The 25,769-nt window shown below is 40.3% G+C and overlaps 1 protein-coding gene across 2 annotated transcripts in view; it reads left to right on the top strand.

Annotated features, from left to right (window-relative positions):
* LOC149251423 (uncharacterized) overlaps positions 1 to 25,769 on the top strand; it is a 287,945-nt gene that overhangs the window by 123,943 nt on the left and 138,233 nt on the right. For both annotated transcript variants that reach the window (XR_016266884.1, XM_089459434.1), the window contains exons 3-5: positions 1,698 to 2,042; positions 2,160 to 2,270; positions 2,484 to 2,642. Coding sequence is in view for 1 of the 2 variants with exons in the window: in XM_089459434.1 (XP_089315560.1) it covers positions 1,767 to 2,042; positions 2,160 to 2,270; positions 2,484 to 2,642 (546 nt within the window). In the remaining variant the exon portion in view is untranslated. The remainder of the gene's footprint in view (positions 1 to 1,697; positions 2,043 to 2,159; positions 2,271 to 2,483; positions 2,643 to 25,769) is intronic.

Genomic DNA, 25,769 nt, shown 5'->3' with positions numbered 1-25,769 from the left:
TATTATAGATTAGCAACTAAAAGAAACAAGAACAAACACACCATATGACACCATTATTATTGGACTAATGTCCCCAAAAAAACCCAATGCGGGAAAACCGGTGTAGCTATCTGAGGGTTTTCTTATTAAGCAATATTAGAGTACAATCTGGGTGCCGAAACTGGCCTACCCAACAAAGAATTTCCTTGGCAGTAATACCTCTCAGTTTCTAACAAATCTACTGGCTGAAACCCTGGATAATCCTTCCAGTAGCTACTCAGCACCAATTTGCCCCAGAAACCCCAGTTTATGCCCAATCTGGACTGCGTTAGCCTCTCCTAGCCTAGCGTTGGCCTTGCGTCAGCCTATCTTGGCCCGCGTCAGCCCCAAGAGGCCCTGCGTCAGTTCTCTGAGCCTCTGCGTCAGCTGCGCTGGCCCCTCTGGTGCTCTGCGCAACACTTTGATGCCTTTGCGTGCCCCTGCGTGAGCACTGGCTGCTCCTGAGTCTCTCCCTCTGGCTGCTCTGATGCTCTCCAGACACTATCTTTGCGTCTCTGTCTCTCTGTACTCAATGCCCCTGAGCTGCTCTCCCGATCACTAATTCTATCTCTCTTAGCAAACCACGCTCTAGAAAATAGGATGACTAATCACTCTGGTGTATTCTCCAGGTAACTCTCAAGCCTCCTCTTATACTTTTCTCGTTGACATATCAACGGCCGAGATTAAGTCCCTAATCAACGGCTAAGATTAGATCTGGCTTGATCCATGTCTTTTGGACTATTCTAACACAGATTCATATTAATACACATTAATATTTTATTTTCCTAAGTTTAGACTTAGGGACTCCTTTAAAAATATTAATTATTTTAATATCTCCTGATCTGTTTAGAATCTGCCCAAACCCTTTCTAGGTATTGGAGATCTCCTCTACCGCAATCTCTCCACCAAATTTCGTGGCTAGAGCACATCCGATGCTACCCCAAATCAACATGTTCATTACTCAAGCCTATCTGACTGGTCAGTTTAACCGATTACCGGTTTGAATTGGCCAGTGTAGGTACAAACTGGCCCTCAAACTGGGATTTTCTGCCAACTCATTACTGAAGCCTATCTGACTGGCTGGTTTGACTGGTTACCGGTTTGAACTAGCTGGATTTTAAAACTATGATCACAACAGAGGCAATATATTTATAATAAGGTCATATGTGTACACAGGCCTTCTTTATATAATAAAGGCCTAGGCACATGCCATAGGGTTAGGGTTAAGGTTTGTTCATCTTATTGTTATAAATATGGTTTTTCTCCCTATCTTATGTATCTCATATTATCTTTATCAATAATAATCAACTTTAAGCTATTATTCATGGAGACAAATTCCTCCATTTATTCAGATTTGCAGGTGCTATACAACCCTTGGATGCGCAGGTGTCTCCATTGATATTCTTTATGTTCTGTTATTTCTAGTTTGTGCGAGTACCGTCCCATTTGGTATTAGCAGATGTAACAAGAGGGCTTCATGTAATTCTTACATCTATCTGTTGTAACTCTGGTGCATATTTGAAGACATTTAATTTGTATCTAAAAGAAAATAAATTGTTGTCTGTTGCCATAATGCTCCCATTATGAGGGAAGAGATAGATTCTTTCATGCTTAATCCAGTAATTAATAATATATTTCTTCTGATTCACTGTTAACCCTACTTGTTGCATTTTCTGAAGGAATTGCTATGATCAAATTCAGACCAAATTTGTCCACAGTCTAGATGTGGTTGATGCTATGAAGCAGATATGCAGATATTACAAGTGCCAAACGTGATTACTTTCTCTTATCTGCAACATGATAGACACGTATTGAGTTGGAGAGACTTCCAGAACACTCCTGAAGATAACTACTTAACTGGTGCTAAAAGTCACCCGAGCTGCAAGATCACTCCTAGACAAGCAAGACTCTTTAGGTTTGTGGGTTTCAGCAAAGCTATATTTAGAGCCAAACATTATGGATGCATCAAAACTGCTGGCAGCAGAGTTCAAGGAAAGCAACAAAAACAACCACGTAATATTCTGGTAAGTAGTCTGACAAGTCTCTAACTATGAGAGCCAAAGACTGTATTTTGCTTTTAAACATGAAATCATGCAATCTTTTTGTAGTACTGATTGTTAGATTTTTTCTGACACTGTCAGCCAGTTCGATCATCACTGGATGACGAGTTCCGTTCCTCTCGAAATATTGCTATTGGCCTACATAGACGATACCGAAATGTTGTAGAACGTGGCTGTGGTGAGAAGCTTAGAGTATGTTTACTAATCTGTTGATTTATTAATTTCATTTGATTTCACTAAGTGAGCTGACTGAGAAAACGTTTATTCACTCAGAGGGATGAATATTCTATAGAGCTTGATGTTCCATGAAGTGAGAAAGTTGGTGTATTGTTAAATTTCTGGATGTCATTTCTGTGAGGATTTGGTATCTAATACATCTGGATACATCATTATATGCATCCTTAGGAATTCATCAAGGCTGGGGTTACTGCATATGCTGTGGGATGCACAGATGAAGGTTTGCGCAAGGAGCTTATTAGTTTAAAAGCTTCTGATGTGGAAGCAGAAGGAATACCCAGCAGTGGCAGTAGCACTAGGTTAAGGGCCAAGATTACTTCTGAGGAGGTAAGATGATTTAAAGGTTTGGAATTCACAGCTTTAGGTTATGTGTACAAATTTGGGACCTACAAAATGAGAATAATAGATCTTTAAAACCACAATAAGGTCTGGAAATCATCTTCCCTAGACCTAAAGGTTTTGCAAAATTGTCTTCACTAGGAGTATTTAGGTCCATGCAAGTATCTTGTCTTGGTGTTGCTGCCTTCAAGTGACGTATATGATTGAACAAACTAATTGCTGAACTAAGTCTATTTTCTTAAAAAGGTAAAAACAGAACATAATGTTTAGGATTATAATGTTTTTTTCTCAAATTTTAAAACTTTAGTCAAATCCATGTACATACGTTAGACTCCTTTTTTCTATGCATGTGAAAAACTTATTATCATTTTCGTTGCCAATTTAATTGTCTTTTTAAGGTTAGAGTAAGATGTTTTTCAGGTTGATATGATTAGGAGTATTGGGTTGGGAAAATGTATGCCAAAATTTTTCTCCAGATGTCCACAATCTTATACATTCAAAGCAAGAAGATGGTGAATAATTTTCTAAGAGCATATGAAGTAGGTAGGGAATTCTCTTAAAAGCATATCAAAGGCCTTTCTACTTATAAGTTCACTCACAATATAAATACAATAATCTCATTTATGTTTCTATTTCAATATTCATTTTGTCATTATGTATGGCATAAACTGATAGAGTTTCAGTTATCCAATAGAATTTCAGTGGCTGGTAGATGGCTATGCATATGGGTCCATTTTCATTCCCACTGAATTAATTGCATAGAAAATAATAAGCTGGAGACAAAATTGAGTAGACAGAAATACAGAAACAGAAACAAATCATCACCAACATAATTAGGTAACCTTTTTCATTTTCTTTGACGGTGCATGATCAACGTGCATTATGAATATCTTTGGTTACAGGTTACTATGTCTTTGAGCATCCTTGGAGCAGTCTTCCTACTTGCAGCTTGGTGGTGGTAGTTATCTACGTCTGTTGAAATGACATGTCTTTTGTTGTCACTTAGATTGTACAGGCACTGTGATGATGACTCAGGTCGGGGGCTGTCACCCTGATCGCCGACCTCTTCGTTCTATCTGTCTCCCAACAGTAGACTATGGGGGGTAGTCCCTATGGAAACATGGATGAAAGACAAGTTGGCAGCCAATGAGTCCGGGAGACACGATTGAGTGGCCTAGCTACTTGGTTAATTTTAGCAAGTTTTAAGGATTAGATTAAATTTGAAATGTGAGACTAGTGCCTTATGGAGTCAACTTCTTGCTTATTACCAATTATATGCCAAGTAACTGGATGGACAATCACTGCTTAAATGCTTAACTAACCTGTATGCTATGCAAATCCTAAGACCTAGGTGTGATGCAAGAATCTTGGTTACTTTTAGTTATATGCCTATTCTAAGCTAAGTCACCGGATTCGGCGAATTTAATCCCTGGGATTCGAAATTCGTCGAACCTCAAGCAAAATCAAACTTGTTCGAATTTGTTCGCCAAATAAAATGTCGAACCCGAACATGAATGTTGAACTTGAATGTCAAACTCGAACGCCGAAAAAAATTCGCCTTCAAATTCGCCTAAAAATTCGTTTAGGTTTGCTTTATTCGGTTAAAAAGTTCGACTTTCTATGTGGGTTAGGAACTTAGGGTTTCGTTAGGTTAGTCGCTATTTAACAATTCAAAAATAAATAAAAAATAATAGTCACCCAACCCATGGTTTATGTTTTTTCGCGGCTTGCCTTTTGTCTTGATTCACAAATCATAGACAATAGCATACAACATACCCATCAACTACGCTACGCCGTGTACCCAACTACAGTCTCCTGCGGCGTCCCAATTCCAGTCTCCAGTTTCCCGCGAAGTTGACTCCACTGTCTAGTCTCTTGCTCGATTGACGATGTCGTGTACGCCAAGATCTCGGTGCTTGTCGGCGGTCGCTCGAGCCTCACAATCACTCTCTCGCTCATTGATCAAGCGGTCGCTCTGCCTCTTGCTCGACTCAGTGGAGGTTTGGAACTGGACTCCTACTCAGCGTGACGGCAAGCCGCATCCCCTAGCGTGACAACAAGTTTGTTTCTTGAATGCTTCTTGGTTCTCGGCGTCACAGGCTCAACAAGCCATAGCCCATAGTCTGCAGAGTCCCAACTCAGCCTATAGGCTCCACGCGTGACGCAACACCCTCACAACCACTTGATCTCTTAGGCATTAAAACATAGTTTCATTCCGCTTCCTCTTCCTCCACACAGTGACACAACCTGGACAGGGGATCACAGTGAGCAGTCCAGGTAAGTCAAAATGCACATTTTTTTTTATCAATTAAAACTTCATATATACAATTTAGTTGTTTTTTTAATATAGTGTCTAGACTCTCAGGCTTCAGCCTGAGAGATCCATATTGTTTAAATTTATTTTATAAATTATAGTTTCATTCTGCAAAAAAATATAAAACTAATTAAAATGTAAATTAAAAAAAAATTGCAAATATTTCAGGCTTCACCTCAGTCTTCAACAATCAAAACCTTCAAATTTCAATGGCACCCCTAAAATCAACTGCTGTAGCATGGAATTTTGTTAAAAAAGAGGGGAAAAATATTGTGTTAGCTGTGTGGACATCAATTCACTAGCTCTTTAACTAGAGCAGTGGATCACTTTCTTAGTATTAGCAATGGAAGTGGAGGTGGTGTTGAAGGCTGCACTAAGATCTCTGATGAACAAAAAACCGCAGTGGAGAAAGACTATTTCACTTCAAAGATGGAAAAGGAGAAAAGGGAAAATAAGAGGCAGCGAATTGAGAGGGAGATTTCCATGTCTTCCTCAAACACCATTAATTCAATCTCAACCATTGGTGGATCAAGTTCTACTCAAGTAAAAACAGGTGGAACCAAAACATTAAATCAATTCTAGAAACTTGTGGAGAGACAAGAAGTTGATGATGTTGTTGCAGAATTCTTTTATGCATGTGCAATTCCCTTTAATGTGGCGAGGAGTCCATATTTTAAAAATGTAATTAAAAAGGCCATTGATTTTGGGAAGGGCTATGTTCCTCCCGGATCTGAAGCTTTAAGGACCACTTTGCTAAAGAAAACAAGAGATAGAGTGACAGAAAAGTTGGTTCAGATTAAAGAGTCTTGGAAGCATACATGATGCACAATTTTGAGTGATGGTTGGTCAGATTTGTGTCATCGCCCATTGATCAATGTGCTTGTTTATAGTCTTCAAGGGGTACTTTTCTTGAAGGCAGTTAATGCAATGGATCGAGTGAAGACATCAAAATTTATTTTTGGAATTTGGATGAAGCAAATCAAAAGGTTGGGGAGAAAAATGTGGTCCATGTTATTACAGATAATGCATCAAATTGTGTTGGTGTAGGGAAGATGATTATGGAAAAGTATAATCACATTTATTGGACCCCTTGTGTAGCTCACTGCTTGGATTTAATGTTGCATGATTTAGCCAAATTTCCTTGGGTCAATGAGACAATCCGAAGAGCCAAAACAATTGCAAACTTCATCGCCAACCATCGTCTCACTTTGAGCATATATAGGGAAGAATGCATCAAAAGAGTTGTTGAGGCCTTGTGATACAAGGTTTGCCACTTTTTATATTACTTTGAAAAGAGTTGTTGAGGAAAAAGCAAGCTTAAGCGCTGTTTTCTGCAATACTGAGTGGGAGAGATCTCCCATTTAAAAAGAAACTAAGGGGAAAATTGTTGAACAAATAGTGCTCAATAATGGCTTTTGGGAAAATGCAAACAAGGTTCTAAAAATATGTGGCCCAATTGTTAATGTGATCCGCATGGTTGATGGTGACAAATCATGTATGGGTTTTGTTTATGAAGGCATTGATCATTGCAAAGAGGCCATTGCAAGTTCTTTTAATAATCTGGAAGCTGATTACCAGGAGATATGGGATTTAATTGATCAAAGATGTAATATGATGCATAGTCCATCACTATTTGGACCCTAGATTGTTTGGGTTATCAAGACATAGGGATGAAGAAGTCATGAATGGACTTATCTAGGCTATTGAGAAGCTAAATCCAAATCTAGTAATTGCAAGTTTGGTCAGATGTCAGTTGAGAGCATACAGGTTTGAAGAAGGGTTATTTGGAACACAATCAACAAAGTATGATAGGAGCATAAGTGATCTAGTAGTATGGTGGGAATTTTATGGTTAAGGGGCACCAGAATTGCAAAATTTTGCAATTTGTATCTTAAGCCAGGGATTAAGTGCATCAACATGTGAAAGGAATTGGAGTTCCTTTGACCGCATTCATTCCAAGAAAAGAAATAGATTGTTATCTGGAAGATTAGAAGATCTTGTTTATGTTCGTAGTAACTTGTAGTTGGCTTTGAAAAATGTGGCTAAAGAGTCATCCAATTCCTCTACTCCGTGGATTGATCCTGTTCCAAATGCATCAAGGGATGAAGCCGATTTTTACATTGATAGTGACATTGACAGGGAATTGGGTGATAAATATGATACTAAATCATCTAGCGAGTTCAGAGGTCATACTTCTCTTGATGATATAGAACTTTTTGATATAACAAGTGGGCCATAGAAACATCAAAAATAAAACTTGTGTTCCTGTTTTAAACTTCTAGTTTACTTTTTGCATGAACAATTTTGTAAAACTGCCAAACTATTGTAAACTTTCAAGTTTATATATTTTGAATACTTTTTTATCAGAATGTTTTTCAATATATGAAATCTGATATGGCCCATGGTTTTGTTGAATTCGATATGGGTGCCAATGTCTATGATGGATTTCTCATCTTGTTTACCATGTATGGAAGTTGGTTCTTTATTGGCACTCGCTTTCATGGTTTATAAAATTATGTGGAAATGATTTAAATGTTTGAGCAATAATCCTATATGTTTGCAATGTGCATTATGGACTTTGAAATTTGACTTTAAATTGATTTTTTTATATATATACATTTTTTTTTTCAAATTTCTATTTGTCGAACTTTATTGGCGAAATTTTAGGTGCCGAACTTTATTCGAATTTCAAGGTCGCTGAACTCGAACATGAATGTGGTGACTTAGATTCTAAGTAAGACCTCCCTCTTAACTGTTTCAGAACCAGTCTTTGGAGTAGGTTGTGGGATGGAAGCCAATGGGAAGCAAGCAAAGGTTTGATTAACGATACCTCCCCTTGTGTTCCAAACACCCAATGCCTCTGGCGCTGCAGAGACTATGGCTCTGACAGCTGCAAGATCACCGTGTTAACCACTAGAAAGGTGCTGAGTCCCTCAAGCTAAATTGAGAAAGGGTAGCCCTAGGAGTCTATCAACCAAGCTTATGCTTGCAGGTAAATTATTAGTGCAACTTGACTTAGGATGGTTATGCAAGGTGGATGAGTGACTTCTTAGGTTAATTGTTTTATGTCCAAGTACTTGAGTTAAGATTAACTTCTTATGACGAGAGTACTTAATAATGAATTATGAAACAATCTGATAACTGAGAACATGCTAGATTATTAAGTGCCAATGCTAAACAATAGATCAATCCACATGATGCTTAACCAATGATAGCAAACTTAAAACACGAATCCAATTTTAACAATGGCAATTACTTGAGACAATTTAAGATATGCCAATGACCAATATTAAGAGATGCTTACTTAGAATGATAACCAATAAAACTCAAGATGCTAAACAATAAAATTATCCAAGCTTCTCACAAATCACAATTACTCAAGATATTCCAATGATGATTCTACAACACAATTATCAATGATCTTATGCCAATGTTACTTAATGCCAATCAAGAAAGATAACTAGATCAAGATGCCCAAAGAAACTTGAATTATTCAACACCAAGTGATTTGAGATTAGAGTGCTTTAGTGAGTGTTATTATTAGATGTGAACTTATGAATCAACTCACAACAAATGTGTTAGTGCACTTGAAACAATTAGAAATCAATTTGCTATAAAACCATGAAACAAGAATAATTATGAGCAAGGAAAGATCTTTTGTTACTTATGTCCCAATCAGATTTAAATGAGCAATTATTAAACTTTTAGGACAGCAGCAAGTAAATCACTCTAGATCCAAGAAATGACAAGCATGTAAGAACCAATTATGATCAATATGACACTAAATGACTTGCCAAGTGAAAACACAAGTTATCCAACCTTCTTATGATGAATTATTCAGTGTTATATCAGATCTAAAAACACTTATGACAACAGTAATAAAATCATAAAAAAAAGTGAGCTATTAGTGCAATAACTTGCGCCCAAATGTGCCCAAAAGTTATCAAATGCCAAAACAAGCTCAATAGATTGAAACTTTGGATTCTTTAGCCTTATGTAATGTGATTTTCAGATCTGATCCACTAATTATGCAGAGATATTTCAGTCAATAAACAAGTAGGTCTATGTCCAATAATCAGTGCCCAACTTACCAAAACACTAGTAAATTTTTACCATAAATTTCTTAGTGTGCTTAGGCAACTTATAAGTGAATTTTAGAGTATTTAAACATGAATTTTACCACTGTTATGAATGATTCAGAGAGTTGTAGCAAACAGTGAGAAAAAATGAGGTTTTAGAGACCAAACCCTAGGCCCAAGGCCTTGAAGATTGCTTGCCCAAGTTGCCAAATTTTTTTCCAATGGACTTGACACCTGAAAACACCAAACTAGAGCCAATTTCTTCTTGCAAAACCCACCAATACTCAGTTCAAAAACTTCAGAGATGGAGAGAGGGGAAAATAGGGCCAAGAGAGGCCAACACTAGGTCTAATAGGGCTAGTGCTAGGCTAGAAGAGGTCTAGAAGGCCTAGTGGCTAAAGAAAGAGGCTGATGTAGGTGCTAAAGGAGGCCAAAAAGGAGGTCAAAAAGACAGAGGAGGCAAAGGAAGCCTGAAAGGAGGAGGCAGAGGAAGCTTAAAAGGAGGAGGCCGAGAGGGAAATAGAGCTATAAAAGCCCACGACAAGTCTTTAGGGATGTTGTCTAGGGTCTAGGAGGGGGGCTGAAGCCTCCTAGGCTTGCGGCCAGGCTAAAAATGACCTTAAAAGCTTGATGCAAGAGCTAGGGAGGGGGCTGAGGCCCTCTAGGGTGTATGGCTAGCCTCTAAGAGGCCAAAAATGATGACGCAGGGCCCTAAAAGGGTGATGCAGTGAGTCAAATGGCTAACGCTAGGCTAGGAGGAGAACGATGGGCCTAAAGGCCCTAAACAATTTGCAAACCCTCACTTGAAAAAAATTATTTTGCTTCAAAACTTCAATTTTTGCAAAATTTCTTCAGTCGCTGCTCTCCACAAAATTTGGAGACTAGATCTTATCCTCAAGAGACTAGATCTAGCTCTAATCCAACCATTTTCCTTTAATCTCACCTACACAATGAATTTACGATAGCCCAAAACCCCTATATATACAAAATTTCAAAATAATTCAAAACCCCAACTGCAAAACAAAGGTTAGAAAATAAATTATTCACAAAAATATATTTTGTTGGAAATACTGGGGGGGTGAATCAGTATTTCTTTTACAATTGTTACTTTACCAGTTAAGATCACTTAGATAAAACACAAAATGAACAATAACAAGGTAAATGATTTTATTAATAAGAATTGGCAAGGACTCCAATCCTCTTTACAACAAATCAACTTGTACAACAATTTGTTCTAGGGTTCCAACCCTAAGGACACCAATCCCAAAACCAAATTAGCAAAGAAAAATTGTAGGGCTCCAACCCTAGGGGAAGACACCAATCTTCAATTCACCAGGCTCCAACTTGTACTACACCAAGTTGCAACTTGGTCTTCTTGAGAACTCCAATTCTCTCAACAATTCAGGCTCCAACCTAGTCTTTATGAGGCTCCAAACTCTAGGGCTCCAACCCCATCTTCCACAAGGCTTCAATAATCTACAAGTTCTTTAATGACAACTTTGATCCACAAAAGGTATCTCCACAACTCTTCATGATACCCAAAATAGGTTTCTTCAAAGTCACTTCATGAGGGTCTTCAACAATACATCATGTCCTCCAAAGATGCCTCCAAGTCAGCTCATGATGTGTCTATTAGATCTTCAAAAAGGCTTTTTCAAGATGTCTTCACAACCTTATCTTCCACAAGGCTTCAACAATCTACAAGTTCTTTAATGACAACTTTGATCCACAAAAGGTATCTCCACAACTCTTCATGATTACCCAAAATAGGTTTCTTCAAAGTCACTTCATGAGGGTCTTCAACAATACATCATGTCCTCCAAAGATGCCTCCAAGTCAGCTCAAGATGTCTCTATTAGATCTTCAAAAAGGCTTTTTCAAGATGTCTTCACAATGTTTTTAACAACCTTCTTTGAGAAAGTTCAATCGTTCACAAGTCTTCACAAGTCATATAGATCTTATTTGATGTTAGCAAATGTCTCGATAAACTGTTCTCAAAGCATTTTCCAGAGTATCTCTAATACACATCTCTAAAGGGTCTTCAATAGGTATTTTTCAAGTGCACTTAATTTCTAAACCAATCCTTCAAGATGTCTTCAAAAGATAACAAATTTGAGCCCTTAATTCAATTTCAGGCCTAATGATGACAAATCTGAGGTCACTAATCTGCAGTCTTGAACATACTTGTTTGAGTTTAGGTGTTTGAGTAATGTCAAATCTGAGTTGTCTATGGTCTAGTCTGTGTCTCCTGTAGCGTACTTCTTGATCCGAGATTTCTGAGCTTTTGATTACCTCTTATTTGCTGGTATGAGTTGTTCTCTGGTCCGGGGTTCTAGTCTAGGTCTAGTTTCGTTGTGGTTATGGTTAAGTCATGGATTTGGTTTCTTGAAAGAACATAATTTTTTTATGACTTAATAATGTGACAAGTCCGCAAAATAAGTATGCTTAGGTCTGTAATAATTTGCAAGGACTTTGGTTTCTTATAGGTGTCACAAAACTTCGGTCTCCAAAACAAAAACTCAGCTCACATATTACCACAAGTCTCGAATGTGAATTCTCCCCAGTTCGTAAAAAATCTATCAAAGAAAGGTCTGCAATACAAATTCTTCACAAGTTCGCTAAAGAGCTATCAAAAGCTCTATAATGAAAGCTACTGCAGGTCCGCAAAATACCACAGGTCAAGAAGAACGGGTTTCAAAATCAGATAACGTCTTCGTTCTTCTTTGCTAATTCTCGAGATGTGAACTTGTATTTCTATACACTTCTTGTCTAAACTGATGACCCTCATCCTTGGCCGAAGTTCTTTATTTGTAGATGATTGCAGAGGTCAGAATAGTCACGTCAGGCGGGAGAACCGACCAACAAAGTCGACTTGATGATATTGATTTATGTATTTTGATAAAATAAATTCGATCTATGCATTTTGACAAATTAATAATAAATTCATTGTGCTAGAGAGTTTAGGAATGGTGAGCAAATATGATTAGAAAGGGTCTTGAGGCTCTTCAAGATAATTATTTTTTATGAATAACTTTTAGGGTTTCATAGATGAGCTAAAATTTAGGACTTAGTACTAGTGTTTCAATTCACATATTTGGCATATCTATTTAGTGCTAGGTTATATATTTGTTATATGTATTTAGGGTTTTTAGGACTTAGGGTTAGGTTATATATTTGACATGTGCATTTAGGGTTTGCTTCAATTCAAGCTAGGGTTTGAATGTTCTTTAATTAGGGCTAGGGTTAGGGTATTTTATGATAACCCTTAGGTTTTCATGGTCTAGACAAGCTAGGAATTCTCAATTAGGCTCCAATATTAGGTTAACATAGACTGAGGGTTTCTTCAGAATGTTAGGGTTTTTCATTAGGGTTCTTTAACAAGCAAAGGGTTTGCCAACAAGAAAAGGGTTTCGTCTTCTTCAACAATGCACCCAAGTTGCCATCTTCAACAATGCCATATTGACATCAATGAAAAATTTGACCAACATATTTTACAAATATATTTACAAAATATACATGTGTACAATGCTTGAGAAAATTTTGAGAAATTATTTTTTTTGTAAATCTTTGATAATGGCTAAATGTATTTTCAAAAGATAGATGCAAAATCCACAGCCTTAGCGAAGTTAGAAAACCATAAAAATATTTAGAATCCAAACATAGTCAACCTTCGTCCAAAGTTTGTGAACTTGGAATCCAAGGGTTGGGGAACTTGCAAACACTATATATTTTCTGAAAGATAAATCGTTAGAACACACAGTGAATCAGATCACCTAAGATAAGCCCATAGCTTACCAATAGAATGTTCCTATCACCTACAATGAAATAATGATTAATAACAATTATAAATCTGAAAGTACAATATCGGAATGCCTGTACCCAACACCTACCACAAATCAATAGGTCAAAGACACCATGAACTGCACCCCAAAGTCTTTGTTATGATTATTCGAAGTTCCTAGAGGGATAGTAGCTTTACATTAGCTTTACAGAGTTACATTAACCAAATTAGATGGCTTGAGACACAAGTGACCTCTAATTTATCGATAAATCCCCCAAGTGGAAAATAACGACTAGTTGGCTTGATCATCGTCAAAATATTCTTGGCTGTTGATAAATCTTTGATGATCTTTTGTTAAAATTGGCAACTAGGGCTAAACTCCATGTGGGTCATCTTATTAATGGCAACTAATATTTTTCTTGGATCCCTCTCATCAAGAGGTGTAGGATTGATCTGAAGATCATCCGATTCCGATAAGTATTCATGGAGATATGAATTTATGTGTTATGGGCAATTCGTCAAGGTCGGCCAGCAACCAAATATACCCCACTTGTGCTCAGCGTTTTAGTATAAATAAAGGAGGACTTATAGTCATTTGATATCATCTCTTGCGATCTCACTCTCCACTTGTTTGGGTTTTTAGTGGAAGAGGAGGTCTAGAGGAGATGCCTTCTACGCAACCCTAAAGAAGGGTCATCTAGGAGAGCCCTAGCCACAAATCTAAGAGGCCCTAATCTGCAGCTAGAAGAGCCCTAATCCGCGACCAGTTCGTAACTAAAGTGAGCCCTAATCCGCAGCTAAAGGGAGTCCTAAACTGCAGTAAAGGGAAGGCCCTAACCAACAACTAGAGGAGGCCCTATGTTGCCCTACCTAAGGGTGATATGGATATACCCTAGCTGCAACAACCTAGAGTCTGGACAACGTGGGAAAACAGGGATCTGAAGTCTGCTATAGGTGGCCGAGTGGCTGAGGTAAGTGCGGATAGTCTTAGGGCTGGAACAATGATATAATCAGGATCCGAGTTTGCTGTGAAGAGGGTCGAGAAGGTTGATTGTTAGGCCAAGTTCCTAAGGGTCAAACACGTTGTTGTTTTGAAGTTATTTTGGCACATTTTCGGAGGTTTGTTGCTACAACAATTTGTTTGTTGAAGTTTCTAAGTTTACTTAGTTAGAAACCCTCCATGCACTTTATCTGATTTATTCCTACCTACTTGTTATTTTCCTTAACAAGTTATTTACAATGTAAATACTGAAAATAAACACTAGTGCATGCTCAACATATTACAGATCAGAAACTAAAATAAAGAGGCACAAACACGCCATATGACACCATTATTTTTGAACTAATGTCCCCGGAAAAGCCGAATGTGGGAAAACCGGTGCAACTATCTGAGGGTTTTCTTATTAAGCAATAATAGAGTACAATCTGGGTGCCGAAATTGGCCTACCCAACAGAGAATTTCCTTGGCAGTAATACCTCTCAGTTTCTGACAAATCTATTGGTTGAAACCCCGGATAATCCTTCCGGCAGCTATCAGCACCAATCTACCCCAGGAACCCCAGCGTCAGCCTCTCTCTGGATTGCGTCAGCCCCTCTCTGCCCAGCGCTAGCCCTGCGTCACCTCTAATGGGTTTGTGTCACTCTCCCCGGCTATTGCGCTGCTCTCCTAGCATTATCTCTGCCTCTCTGTCTCTTTATACTCAATGCCCCTCAACTGCATCTCCCGATCACTAATTCTATCTCTCTTAGCAAACCCCGCTCTAGAGAATAGAATCACTGATCACTCTAGTGTCTTCTCCAAGTGACCCTTAAGCCTCTTCTTATACTTTTCCTGTTGACATATCAACGACCAAGATTAAGTCCCTAATCAACGGCTAAGATTAGATCTGGCTTGATCCATGTCTTTTGGACCATTCTAACACAGTTTATTCCCATTAATATTTTATTTTCCCTAAGTTTAGACTTAGGGACTCCACTAAAAATATTAATTATTTTAATATCTCCTGAACTGTTTAGAATCTACCCAAACCCTTTCTGGGTATTGAGATCTTATGTGTCGCAACCTCTCCACCAAATTTCATGGCTAGTGCACATCTGATGCTACCCCAAATCAATACTCCCTCTTAGCGAGGACTGTGCTCTAGCAATATTCCTCATTGAGTATTACTTTGATCTTTCAACATCAGTACCTATGCTGATGCTAGGACTGCTGCCCACCATCCTCTGCACTGTTGCATCTTGTACTGCTGCCCATGGTTCTGTTACTGCCACTACAACATCTGTACGACAACTCCCTCTACATTCGTGCTACTGCTGGTCCTTCCTCCCAACACTGCATCCGCACTGCACCTCCTCTCATCATGCTGCATCGTGCTGCCCACTGCTGCACTGCAACTCAGTTACTGAGAAGTAACTGATCTCCCAATCTGACCTCCTTGTTGGGCTAGAGACAACCATTGATGCTGAAGCTCCCTTTGCCACTGACAACTGCTCCCTCTCTGACCTCTGCGCTGTCGCAGCAATTCCGTGCATCTCGCGCTGTTGCACACCTCTCTGTGCCATCCTGCACTGGTGCAACACTCCTGTGCCTCTTGCATTGTTGCAGCTTGCTAGCCTCGCGCTGTCTCGGGACTCTTGCACTGTAGCTCTCTCTGCTGCTCCATCTGCATCCATCTCTACTCGACTTAGCCAGTCCTGCTACTCCTCTTCGGGGCTCTCGTAGCAAGGTCTAATCCAAGAGGTTGGGCACCTTGAGGATCCTGCCCCTCATCGCCTGTAGTCCACCTGAATACAACTCGATGTCTCCCCACTTCCGCTTGAGTGGCGCGTGTGCACTTATCGCACACAGAACAAAAAGGATCCTGGCCTTCCAGATGACAAAGTTGGATGCCTCATCCAACCTGTCCTAATCCCTCAACCCATTCATGGCCATCTCTCTGCTCTTCTTGTTGACAACTCTGAGTCTCTCTACTTCCCTCCTGGAAGTCCTCTATTCGATTCTTGCTGAGTTTACTTCCCATTTGGAAGTTCTCTTCTGAACTCCCTCTGTGTCCTTATTTCCCTCCTGGAAATCCTTTTGTCGCTGTCGAGATGCCCCCTACTTTGATTGTCTTGTGCAACCGCACTACTGATCCGGGTTCCTCAGCTAGAAACCCTCGGTAGCAACACCTTTGGCCTTGCTCTGTCAGGTACTATTCTGACTACAATACCTCATCAGCTCCACTCTACAATATTCCCACAGCCTTCTAAACCCCAACAACCTGAAGGTGAGAGCTCCTAGGCTCTACGCAATCCCGGCACCAGCAACCTGACCTCCTCAGCCAACTGCATTAGCCCTCCCAGCTACTGCGTGGCTCTGCGTGAGGCTTCTTTTTCCTTCCTTAGCCTCTGCACTGCCTCTTCCCAGCTCACCATTGATGATGCAGGCATTGCATCACCCTTCTTTGTTGCTTCTTTGCTAGAAACAACATCTGTCACCTCGGGACAACTGTTTTCTACTGGTATTACTCCGCTCAGCTGATGTCTTTAGTCCTCTTGTGATCTGCAATCATGCTCTGATACCGTGTTGAATTTTCTAAGTTTACTTAGTTAGAAACCCTCCATGCACTTTATCTGATTTATTCCTACCTACTTGTTATTTTCCTTAACGAGTTATTTACAATGTAAATACTGAAAATAAACACTAGTGCATGCACAACATATTACAGATCAACAACTAAAAGAAACAGAAACAAACACACCATATGGCACCATTATTTTTGGACTAATGTCCCTGGAAAAACCCAATGTGGGAAACTGGTGCAGCTCGAGGGTTTTCTTATTAAGCAATATCAGAGTACAATCTGGGTGCCGAAACTGGCCTACCCAACAAAGAATTTCCATGGCAATAATACTTCTTAGTTTCTGACAAATCTACTAGCTGAAACCCCGGATAATCCTTCCAGCAGCTACTCAGCACCAATCTGCCCCAGAAACCCTAGCGTCAGCCTCTCTCTAGACTGCGTCAGCCCCTCTCTGCCCAGCGCTGGCCCTGTGTCACCTCGGATGGGTCTGCGTCAGCCTTAGGAGGCCCTGCGTCAGCCCTCTAGCCCTCTGCGTCAGCAACGCTGGCCTCTCTAAGGCTCTGCATAGCTCCCGGCTGCCTTTGCTTGGCCCTGCGTGGGCCTTAGCTGGCTCTGCGTCACTCTCCCCGGCTACTGCGCTGCTCTCCCGACATTATCTCTGCCTCTCCATCTCTCTGTACTCAATGCCCCTCAGCTGCATCTCCCAATCACTAATTCTATCTCTCTTAGCAAACCCCGCTCTAGAGAATAGAATCACTGATCACTCTAGTGTCTTCTCCAAGTGACCCTCAAGCCTCTTCTTATACTTTTCCTGTTGACATATCAACGACCGAGATTAAGTCCCTAATCAATGGCTAAGTTTAGATCTAGCTTGAGCCATGTCTTTGGGCCATTCTAACACAGTTTCATATTACTTCCCATTAATATTTTATTTTCCCTAAGTTTAGACTTAGGGACTCCATTAAAAATATTAATTATTTTAATATCTCCTGAACTATTTAGAATCTGCCCAAACCCTTTTTGGGTATTGGAGATTTTATGTGCCCCAACCTCTCCACCAAATTTCGTGGCTAGAGCACATCCGATGCTACCCCAAATCAACACTGTTGTGCTAGGCTGCAGGCCATAGCACACAACTAGAGGCTGTGTGAGGGCTGTCAAGGGTGGACAACACCCTAAGCAAGTAGCATGGGTGAGGAGGAGACCTATGAGGGTTGTCGCAGCCCTTAAAGGGTTAGTTTGTTGATTGTGGGATGAAACTAGGGCTACTGTGGGATGAAACTAGGGCTACTGCAAGTGCCCTAACCAGGTGTGCAACAAACAACGGTGCAAAGAAATGACAACATGGCCTAATTGGACTATTTGGGCATGTTGGTGTAGCTGGACATATTATGGGACAACAGCTAGTACAACATAGTGCTATCAACATACAGTGATGGGTAGCAATGCAGCATAATGTAAAAAGGGTGCAACATGACGTGATGCATAGTACAACACTATGTATGATGCAGCTACATGATTGGATGCAGTGATGATGAGTGCAACATAGAGTGCAGATCCGTGATGAGAGCAACCTAGTGATTGGAGAAGCACAGTGACAGGAGCAACAACATGAAGTGCATAGCATGGTCATTAGGTCCAGCACTGTGATGATGAGTGCAGCATGGTGTAGCACGGTGAGGTGCAGCACATGGATGAGATGCAACACAATGATAGGTGAAGGAGTCACCTTGGAGAATCAGTTGAAGCAGTATGTCTTCAACTGATCTCATGTAGAGATGATCTATTCTCTTATCTAGAAAGTCAAAGTGTTGACTTTTGTTGTAAATGTACTATCTCTCTCTCTCTCTTTGCTGAACTATTGAAGAACATATAAGAAGAATTGATCAAGGGTTTCCCCACATTGGGGTTTGCCCCTGGCTAGCGCCACATCTTGTGTCCCCTTGTCTTGGCTTGTCTTATGCGATTTATGTTTATGTTCTATCTGCAGTTTACTTTAATGTTGATGTGATTGCTAATCTGGAAAAGATATTGAGCTAACTGTGAAAATTGAAACAAATTGCTCTAAGCATAGAACATACCTAAACTTAACATGGTATCAGAGCTGAGGTGAAGACAATGCCCAAGAAAGAGTGAAAGAGCAATCACCGAAGATAGTTAGGAAAGGACAAAAGGATCAATGGGTTCCTCATCTCTCTTCAAATTCATCGAGGGTGAAATCGAAGCAGAGAGTATTATCAGAATGGCGCATCGGAATATGGCCTATCTCAAGATCACTTCATTGGGAAGATCGGATCTCAGGGTGGAAGGAAAGGTAGATAACTAGTTCGGCCATTATGTGAAGAAGTGTCCGAATGGCAGGGACACATTACTTGATGATGATAAGAATCATTCTAGGCACATCTTCAATGGTCAGAGGAATGACAAGTAATGCAGGTCATCAAGGAAACCACTAACTCTTCAGAGAAAGCAAGGAACCCCAGGTATGAAGAATCAAATGTTGTTTCTGATAAGATAAAGAAGCGCTATCTTGTATTGGCCCTCTCCTTCAGAGTCTTTAGGAATTTGGATTATCGATTATAGTGCTTCAAGGCACTTCATCAGATTGAAGGGTGCTCTCTCTAATTTGGTAGGGATGGAAACAATCATGGGATTATACTTGGAGCTGATGCCACCTATTCCGGAAAGGGTGTAGGGAATGTTACCCCACAATTGAATGAGGGTAACTTGATTCATTTACAAAATCTCTTTTATGTACTTGATCACAAGAAGAACTTGGTGTCCATTTTGGCAATGGAAGTCAAAGGTTACAGGGTGGCATTCATCGATGGAAAGGTATGTGTTTGAAAATGAATTTATCAAAGATGATTTTACTCATGGGTTTAGGGTTGGCAATTTGTGTCAAATTGCAGGATGGTCCATTGCGGATCATGACATATTTCATCTATAACACCTGAGATCTACTTTATGAGGCCCTAACTGATGTGAGTCAGATGGTGACTCGGATACTTGAATTCAAGAAAATCATGAAAGTACATGTCTGAGATGTACCGCAGGAAAATCTTACAAGGGGACCATTCCCTTCATGTAGCAGGTCCATAGGTTTGGAACAACCTGAGGGGTTTGAGATTCATGATTGGGAATCTCATGTATACAGGTGGAAGAAAGCCCTCTATGGCTTGAAGTAAAACACCCTGGGCCTAACATGAGAGGATTGATAGCTGTTTGATGAAGTTGAGATTCACTAAAAGTGAAGCCAATCCAAACCATTATTTGAAGGTTGTGGATGATAGAACTCTCATACCAGCACCTTCTGAGAAACGACCTATTTTTGACAGGTGCAGACCCTCTCACTTGCAGAAGTAAGAGGGAGTTGGATTCCAGATATGGAATGGTAAACTGCAAGCTCGTGACTACCTCGAGGATCTTAATTTTCAGAAGTTATATGGTGGTGATGTCGGACCAGATTGGGAAATGCCCCTGAGTTTCATAAACTCATTTGCATTGATGTTCTTGGTGAACTTTTGTCTGTATATATGCTTTGCAGTTAGCATAGTGAACTCATATTTGGTTGAGCCTCACTAGATTGGTGCCAAGAATCTTCTGAGATATCTTCAAGGCACAATATCTCATGGATTGAGGTACACAGCCGGAAATATGTAGCTGCATGATTATTCAAATGCTCACTGGGTAGGCAGTGTGGAGGATCACTAGAGCACTTCTCAGTGCTGATTCTCTCTGGATTTTGCTTTGATATTGTTGTCGCGCGGATTGACACGACAATGCTCGGACCGGGGGCTGTCACCCTGATCCCCGATCCCTCCGTTTAAGCCTGTCTCCCGAGGCTAAGGGGGGTAGACCCTGTGAAGTGATGGAGGCCAACTGCCAAACAGTTGGGCTGGGAGACGAAATGCACTACGATGATTTTATTAATTTGATAGATCAGTGCCTTAAGAGATTTAGTGTTTAAATTATTACTAACTGGACGATATAAGAATATGACCCACAGGCAGCGATCACTTACATCAAATGAAGGGAACAATGCTTTAAATATCCAGTGAAACACAATGTTCATCAAATAACGATATCCAGCAACTTAAAAGAAATAAATTACTTCAAACCACAGAGAAACCAGATACCAATTTCATGCTCAGATCTCAGCGTGAAAGATACATCATAAATAGAAGACTGAACTGGCAAAGACAATTTTCCACAAAAGTTTTTTTATTTTTTATTTTTATTTTATTTTTATTAATAAAAAAAAATAAAAATAAAAATCTAAGATCTAAAACTTTCAAAAAAAAATCTAAAGCATTAACTAAATGAAAATAAAAAAAACTACAACAATGTATAAACTATGGAGATTTTAAAACTATATGAAACTTTTATTAAAGTAAATTCCTAAAAAATATCTAAACTAAAATTAAAGAACCTAAAATCTAATCACTACAAGCTATACGCTACCTACCACTACGCTACCACACAAAGACAGACCCGAATTTATCCGAAATCTGATTAAAATAAAACGAAATTCTAAAATCCAAACGCATAAAAAAATGAAACCGCAATGGTCATATGTGCATAAGTTTAAACGAGCTGACCCTAGTGACCACGCATTTGCACGCTCCAAACAAATCGAAAACCCTGCCAGACGAAAGGAGAGAAAACGAAAGTGGATATCGTGACCTGGCCGGCGTGAATCGAGACTGCGGAGAGGAGATGCGGCTCAGGATCAAGCACACAGACGGAGGCTGGGGTTTAGCTAACGAGAGCAGAGAAATCAAATGCGAAAACGATGAAAGCGGTGCCACTGTGTTTAGGTTTTCAGTCTTTCGGCGGCGGGGTGAGAGGACTTCGACGGTGACTGAGTGACGCGCAGGGAATGGCAACAACCAACAAGAAGACCGAAGCCTGGAGATAGTCGATGCAGCGATTTGAGAGACACTCGAATTAAATTTACCTGAGCTGACACTTTCTGGTCTGATGCATTCGATTTCAGGCATATACAAAAAGACTATAACAGCGTTTGAAACTGGCTTTCGTGGCAGGGTTTTCGAAAGGCGTGAATGCCGAAAGAGAACAAAAAAAAAATATGTGACCACACCAAAATTCGACAAGGCAATGATAATCGTGAAAAAACTCCTGCAACTGAAATATGGACCAGCTTTGAAACTTGATCGAAAGACTGCTCAGATGTTGCACAACTTGGCGTAATTATGGACAGAGAAATGAGAAAACTAAACTGATGCACGCTAATGATCATGAGAGAAGAAGAACTGAATCGGAGTTTTGAAAAATGCAGAGGAAAATGCCCAGCAATGAAACCATACAAACAAAATTAGCGTGGAGGGCTCAAATTCGAGGGAAATCGCAGACACAAAAAAAAACCCTACACCAGTCATGCGTTTGACAATCCTGAGGAATAGCTTTGGACTTATAATGACACGATGATTTGCAATTGCAGCAGAAAACTACAAAAAATTTGTAAAACGTTTAGGAAACTTACCTGAGCAAATAGGGTATTGTTGCCAGACTTTTGATTTGACTCTAATGATTTTTCCCTTTACTCAGTGACGAAACAGTTCACCCTTATGCCAATTCCCCAGGAAACTTTGTTCTCAGGACAGCGGTACAATAACCCTGAAAGACAGACAACAAAATCTGGGCAGATATATGCAAAAATTAAAAGTGAAAACCTTCAAAATTTACCAAAAGTTACAGAAATTCACAGCTCTTGACAGCCAGATTTAACGGTATTTGCAGTAATACTCTTGAAATATCAGAAAAATTTGAACTTTACTGTGAATCAGAAGAAAAATTTCTCATGTAAAAACAGAAGATGAATTTAAAAGATAACCCAGGGCACAAACAGCTGGGCTCTGCACAGAACAGCCTGTGGGAGTCGGCTGGTTCAGCCCAGAACTTCCCCAAACGCCCACAAATGACCTTCACCTAAAAGTTTCCTGCACACCTCAAGCAAGCATCAGCAAAAAAGGGCAAGAAATGCTGCTAGATTTCAAGAGAAAATGGAGATACCTGCCATCCTCCAGAAACCCTACAACATTCAGACCCTAGCACGTGAGCAAGATACCTGTACTCACAATGCTCTGAAAAAAAAAATCAGCTATTTTAACTGTTGAAAACTGAAATATGCAGAAAAGCAAACACCTCACAGCAATTCCAGAGAGTAACACTAGCCAGTTTGAACCCCAAAGTCTTTTTATTAATCAGAAATCAGTTTACAAGAGAGCTTTCAGTACAGACTCACAGATCAGATAAACCTGTAAAATGACCCCCTAAGACCCTATAAGAAGGAAATGATCCCAACGGCTAGTTTTGGGTGATCCATGTAGAACTGATCTCGACCGTTGATGAGGATCAAGACACCTCTTGATCTCATCCGTCGATTTTATTTAAAAAAGATATTTTGCATGTGTCCACAAAAAATATTATTATTTTATTATTTAGGGTTTTTGCTTTGTTTTATGAATTTTTTATTTTTTATTTTTTTTTATTTTTTTTATTTTATTTTAATTTTATTTTAATATTTTATTTATTTTCTAAATGGATCATTTGAACCAAACCGTTGGAAACATCCCCTAGGACCTAGGACCTAGGACTTAGGACTCATGAGGGGATTTAAACATTTCTCAACCCTCAAGACACATTACATCATGACTTTTACAATTTACATCTTAAGGGGACGAACCCACTTTAACATAGACCCTCATAGACCACCCAGATCTGCGACACAACTATAATCTAGCAGAGTAACACGCTAGGATTCTCCTAAAGTCCTAATGATGAAATGCATCCCGGCTTTGGGGTCGGGTTTGAAGGAAAACTCTGCCGATCCATGGATCGGTGAGACTAAAAACCTCCCGGGACGCAGATTGTCATTAGAAAGTTAGGTCCACCTAGGCAACTTTACATACATGACTCTAATCTGCTTAGATTATTTACAATTCAAACGTGCAGACTGGGTTTACAACAGGAAAAATCAAGCTGTCGATGACTGTAGGCTGGCACGGACATGTCGCTCAGGAGCTACCCTTCTCTGCCAACAGAAAGGAGGTGTACTGCATGGGTAGTTGACCAGTAGTGGTCAACAGATATCATGGATGAGAAGGAAGCAGAAGTCGGTTGCTATAAGAACTACTGAGACTGAATACATAGCTACGGGTATGATCTCGTGTGAAGCTACCTGGTTGTGGAAGCTCTTCAATGAGCTGTTTGTACACATGATGAATACCACTATGATTCTTTGTGACAACCAAGGGGGGATTTGATTATTGAGGAATCCCATGTTCGATGATTGCTGCAGCAGATAGACATCAGATACTACCTTATTTGGGATATGGTAAGTCAACGAGCGAGGAGGCTCCATCACATTGACACTGATGTACAGGTCACAAACACTTTGTCAAAGCCCCGGGGAAAGGTCAAATCTGTGATTTTCCGGAACGACTTGGAGTCGTTGAGAGACCTTCATATAAGGGTCTTGCATGTTGCATGCATTGAGCTCTAGGGGGCTTGGGGTACTTACTGGAGCGACATACGACCACAAGGTGACTCACCCTCCCCTGGTGGTGCACTATGTACAAGTTGACAGGTTCAACCTTTCCTGTGATACCTCGTGGCAACTATGGAACATGATGATTAGTTCTCCTATGGGCCGGGATGATTAGTTCTCCCGTGGCAACTATGGAACATGATGATTAGTTCTCCTGTGGGCCGAGATGATTAGTTCTCTTGTGGGCTGAGATGTTTAGTTCTCCCGTGGCGACTGTAGGACAGGATGATTCGTTCTCCTGTGGGAAGGATGATTAGTTCTCTTGTTGAGGCATCCTACCCATGCAGTCTGGGACTCATGGGAAGTACCTCTCATATGATCAATGAGTAGGGAAATGGGGTTAAGGACCATAGTAGTACTATCGATGGACGCATCGTTGTATCTACCGTACTCCCTATGCTAGGATGATCTCCATTGATCTGGGATCAGTATGAGTGGTTTGAGACACTTTCTTGTGATATTGATCTGGGATCAGTATGAGCGGTTTGAGACACTCTCTTGTGATATTGATCTGGAATCAATGAAACTGACTTCGGGTCAATAGAGAATGGTATGAGACATTCTCGATCAATTCTTCTTCTTCATGGTTCAGTAGAGAAGAACTGAGAAGAGCAGATCTCAGAAGAGCAGAACTGAGCGGAGCAAAACTGAGCAGAGATCAACAAAGCGGAGCAATGCAGGGCACTGAAGGAAGAGATAGTACAGTCAGACATATGGATCAGTGGATGGAGTTCTCCCTAGTTGAGAGGGAGTGTTAAAATTGGCAACTTGTGCCAAAATCCATGTGGGTCATCTTATTAATGGCAGCTGATATTTTTCTCGAATCCCTCTCATTGAGAGGTGTAGGATTGATCTAAAGATCATCCGATTCCGATAAGTATTCATGGAGATATGAATTTATTTGTGTTATGGGCAATTCGTCAAGGTTGGCCAACAACCAAATATACCCCACTTGTGCTCAACGTTTAGTATAAATGAAGGAGGACTTCAAGTCATTTGATATCATTTCTTGTTATCTCACTGTCCACTTGTTTGGGTTTCTAGTGCAAGAGGAGGTCTAGAGGAGATGCCTTCTACGCAGCCCTAAAGAAGGGTCATCTAGGAGAGCCCTAGCCGCAGACTTGTAGGAGATCTGGCCACAGATCTAAGAGGCCCTAATCCGCAGCTAGAAGAACCCTAATCCGCAACCAATCCATAGCTAAAGTGAGCCCTAATTCGCAGCTAAAGGGAGTCCTAATCCACAGCTAAAGTGAGCCCTAATCCGCAGCTAAAGGGAGTCCTAATCCGTAGCGAAGGGAAGGCCCTAACCAACAACTAGAGGAGGCCCTACGCTACCCTACCTAAGGGTGATATGGATATACCCTAGCCGCAACAACCTAGAGTCTGGACAGTGTGGGAAAATAGGGATCTGAAGTCTGCTACAGGAGACCGAGTGGCTTAGGTAAGTGTGGATAGTCTTAGGGTTGGAACAGTGATATAATCAGGATTCGAGTTTGCTGTGAAGAGGGTTGAGAAGGCTGACTGTTAGGCTGAGTTCCTAATGGTCAAACACGTTGCTGTTTGGAAGTTATTTTGGCACATTTTCGGAGGTCTGTTGCTACAACAATTTGTTGTGCTAGGCCGCAGGCCATAACACACAACTAGAGGCTGTGTGAAGGCTGTCAAGGGTGGACAACACCCTAAGGAGGCATCATGGGTGAGGAGGAGACCTATGAGGCTATGCCGCAACCCTTAAAGGGTTAGTTTGTTATCTGTGGGATGAAACTAGGGCTGCTACAAGTGCCCTAACCAGGTGTGCAGCAAAA

This window comes from Pinus tabuliformis, chromosome 7 (assembly GCF_031772625.1).
Source record: "Pinus tabuliformis cultivar Carrire ecotype Pingquan chromosome 7, CPIR1, whole genome shotgun sequence".
Lineage (NCBI taxonomy): Eukaryota > Viridiplantae > Streptophyta > Pinopsida > Pinales > Pinaceae > Pinus > Pinus tabuliformis.
The sequence above is the reverse complement of the archived record's forward strand: the minus strand, read 5'-3'. Positions and strand labels throughout refer to the sequence as shown.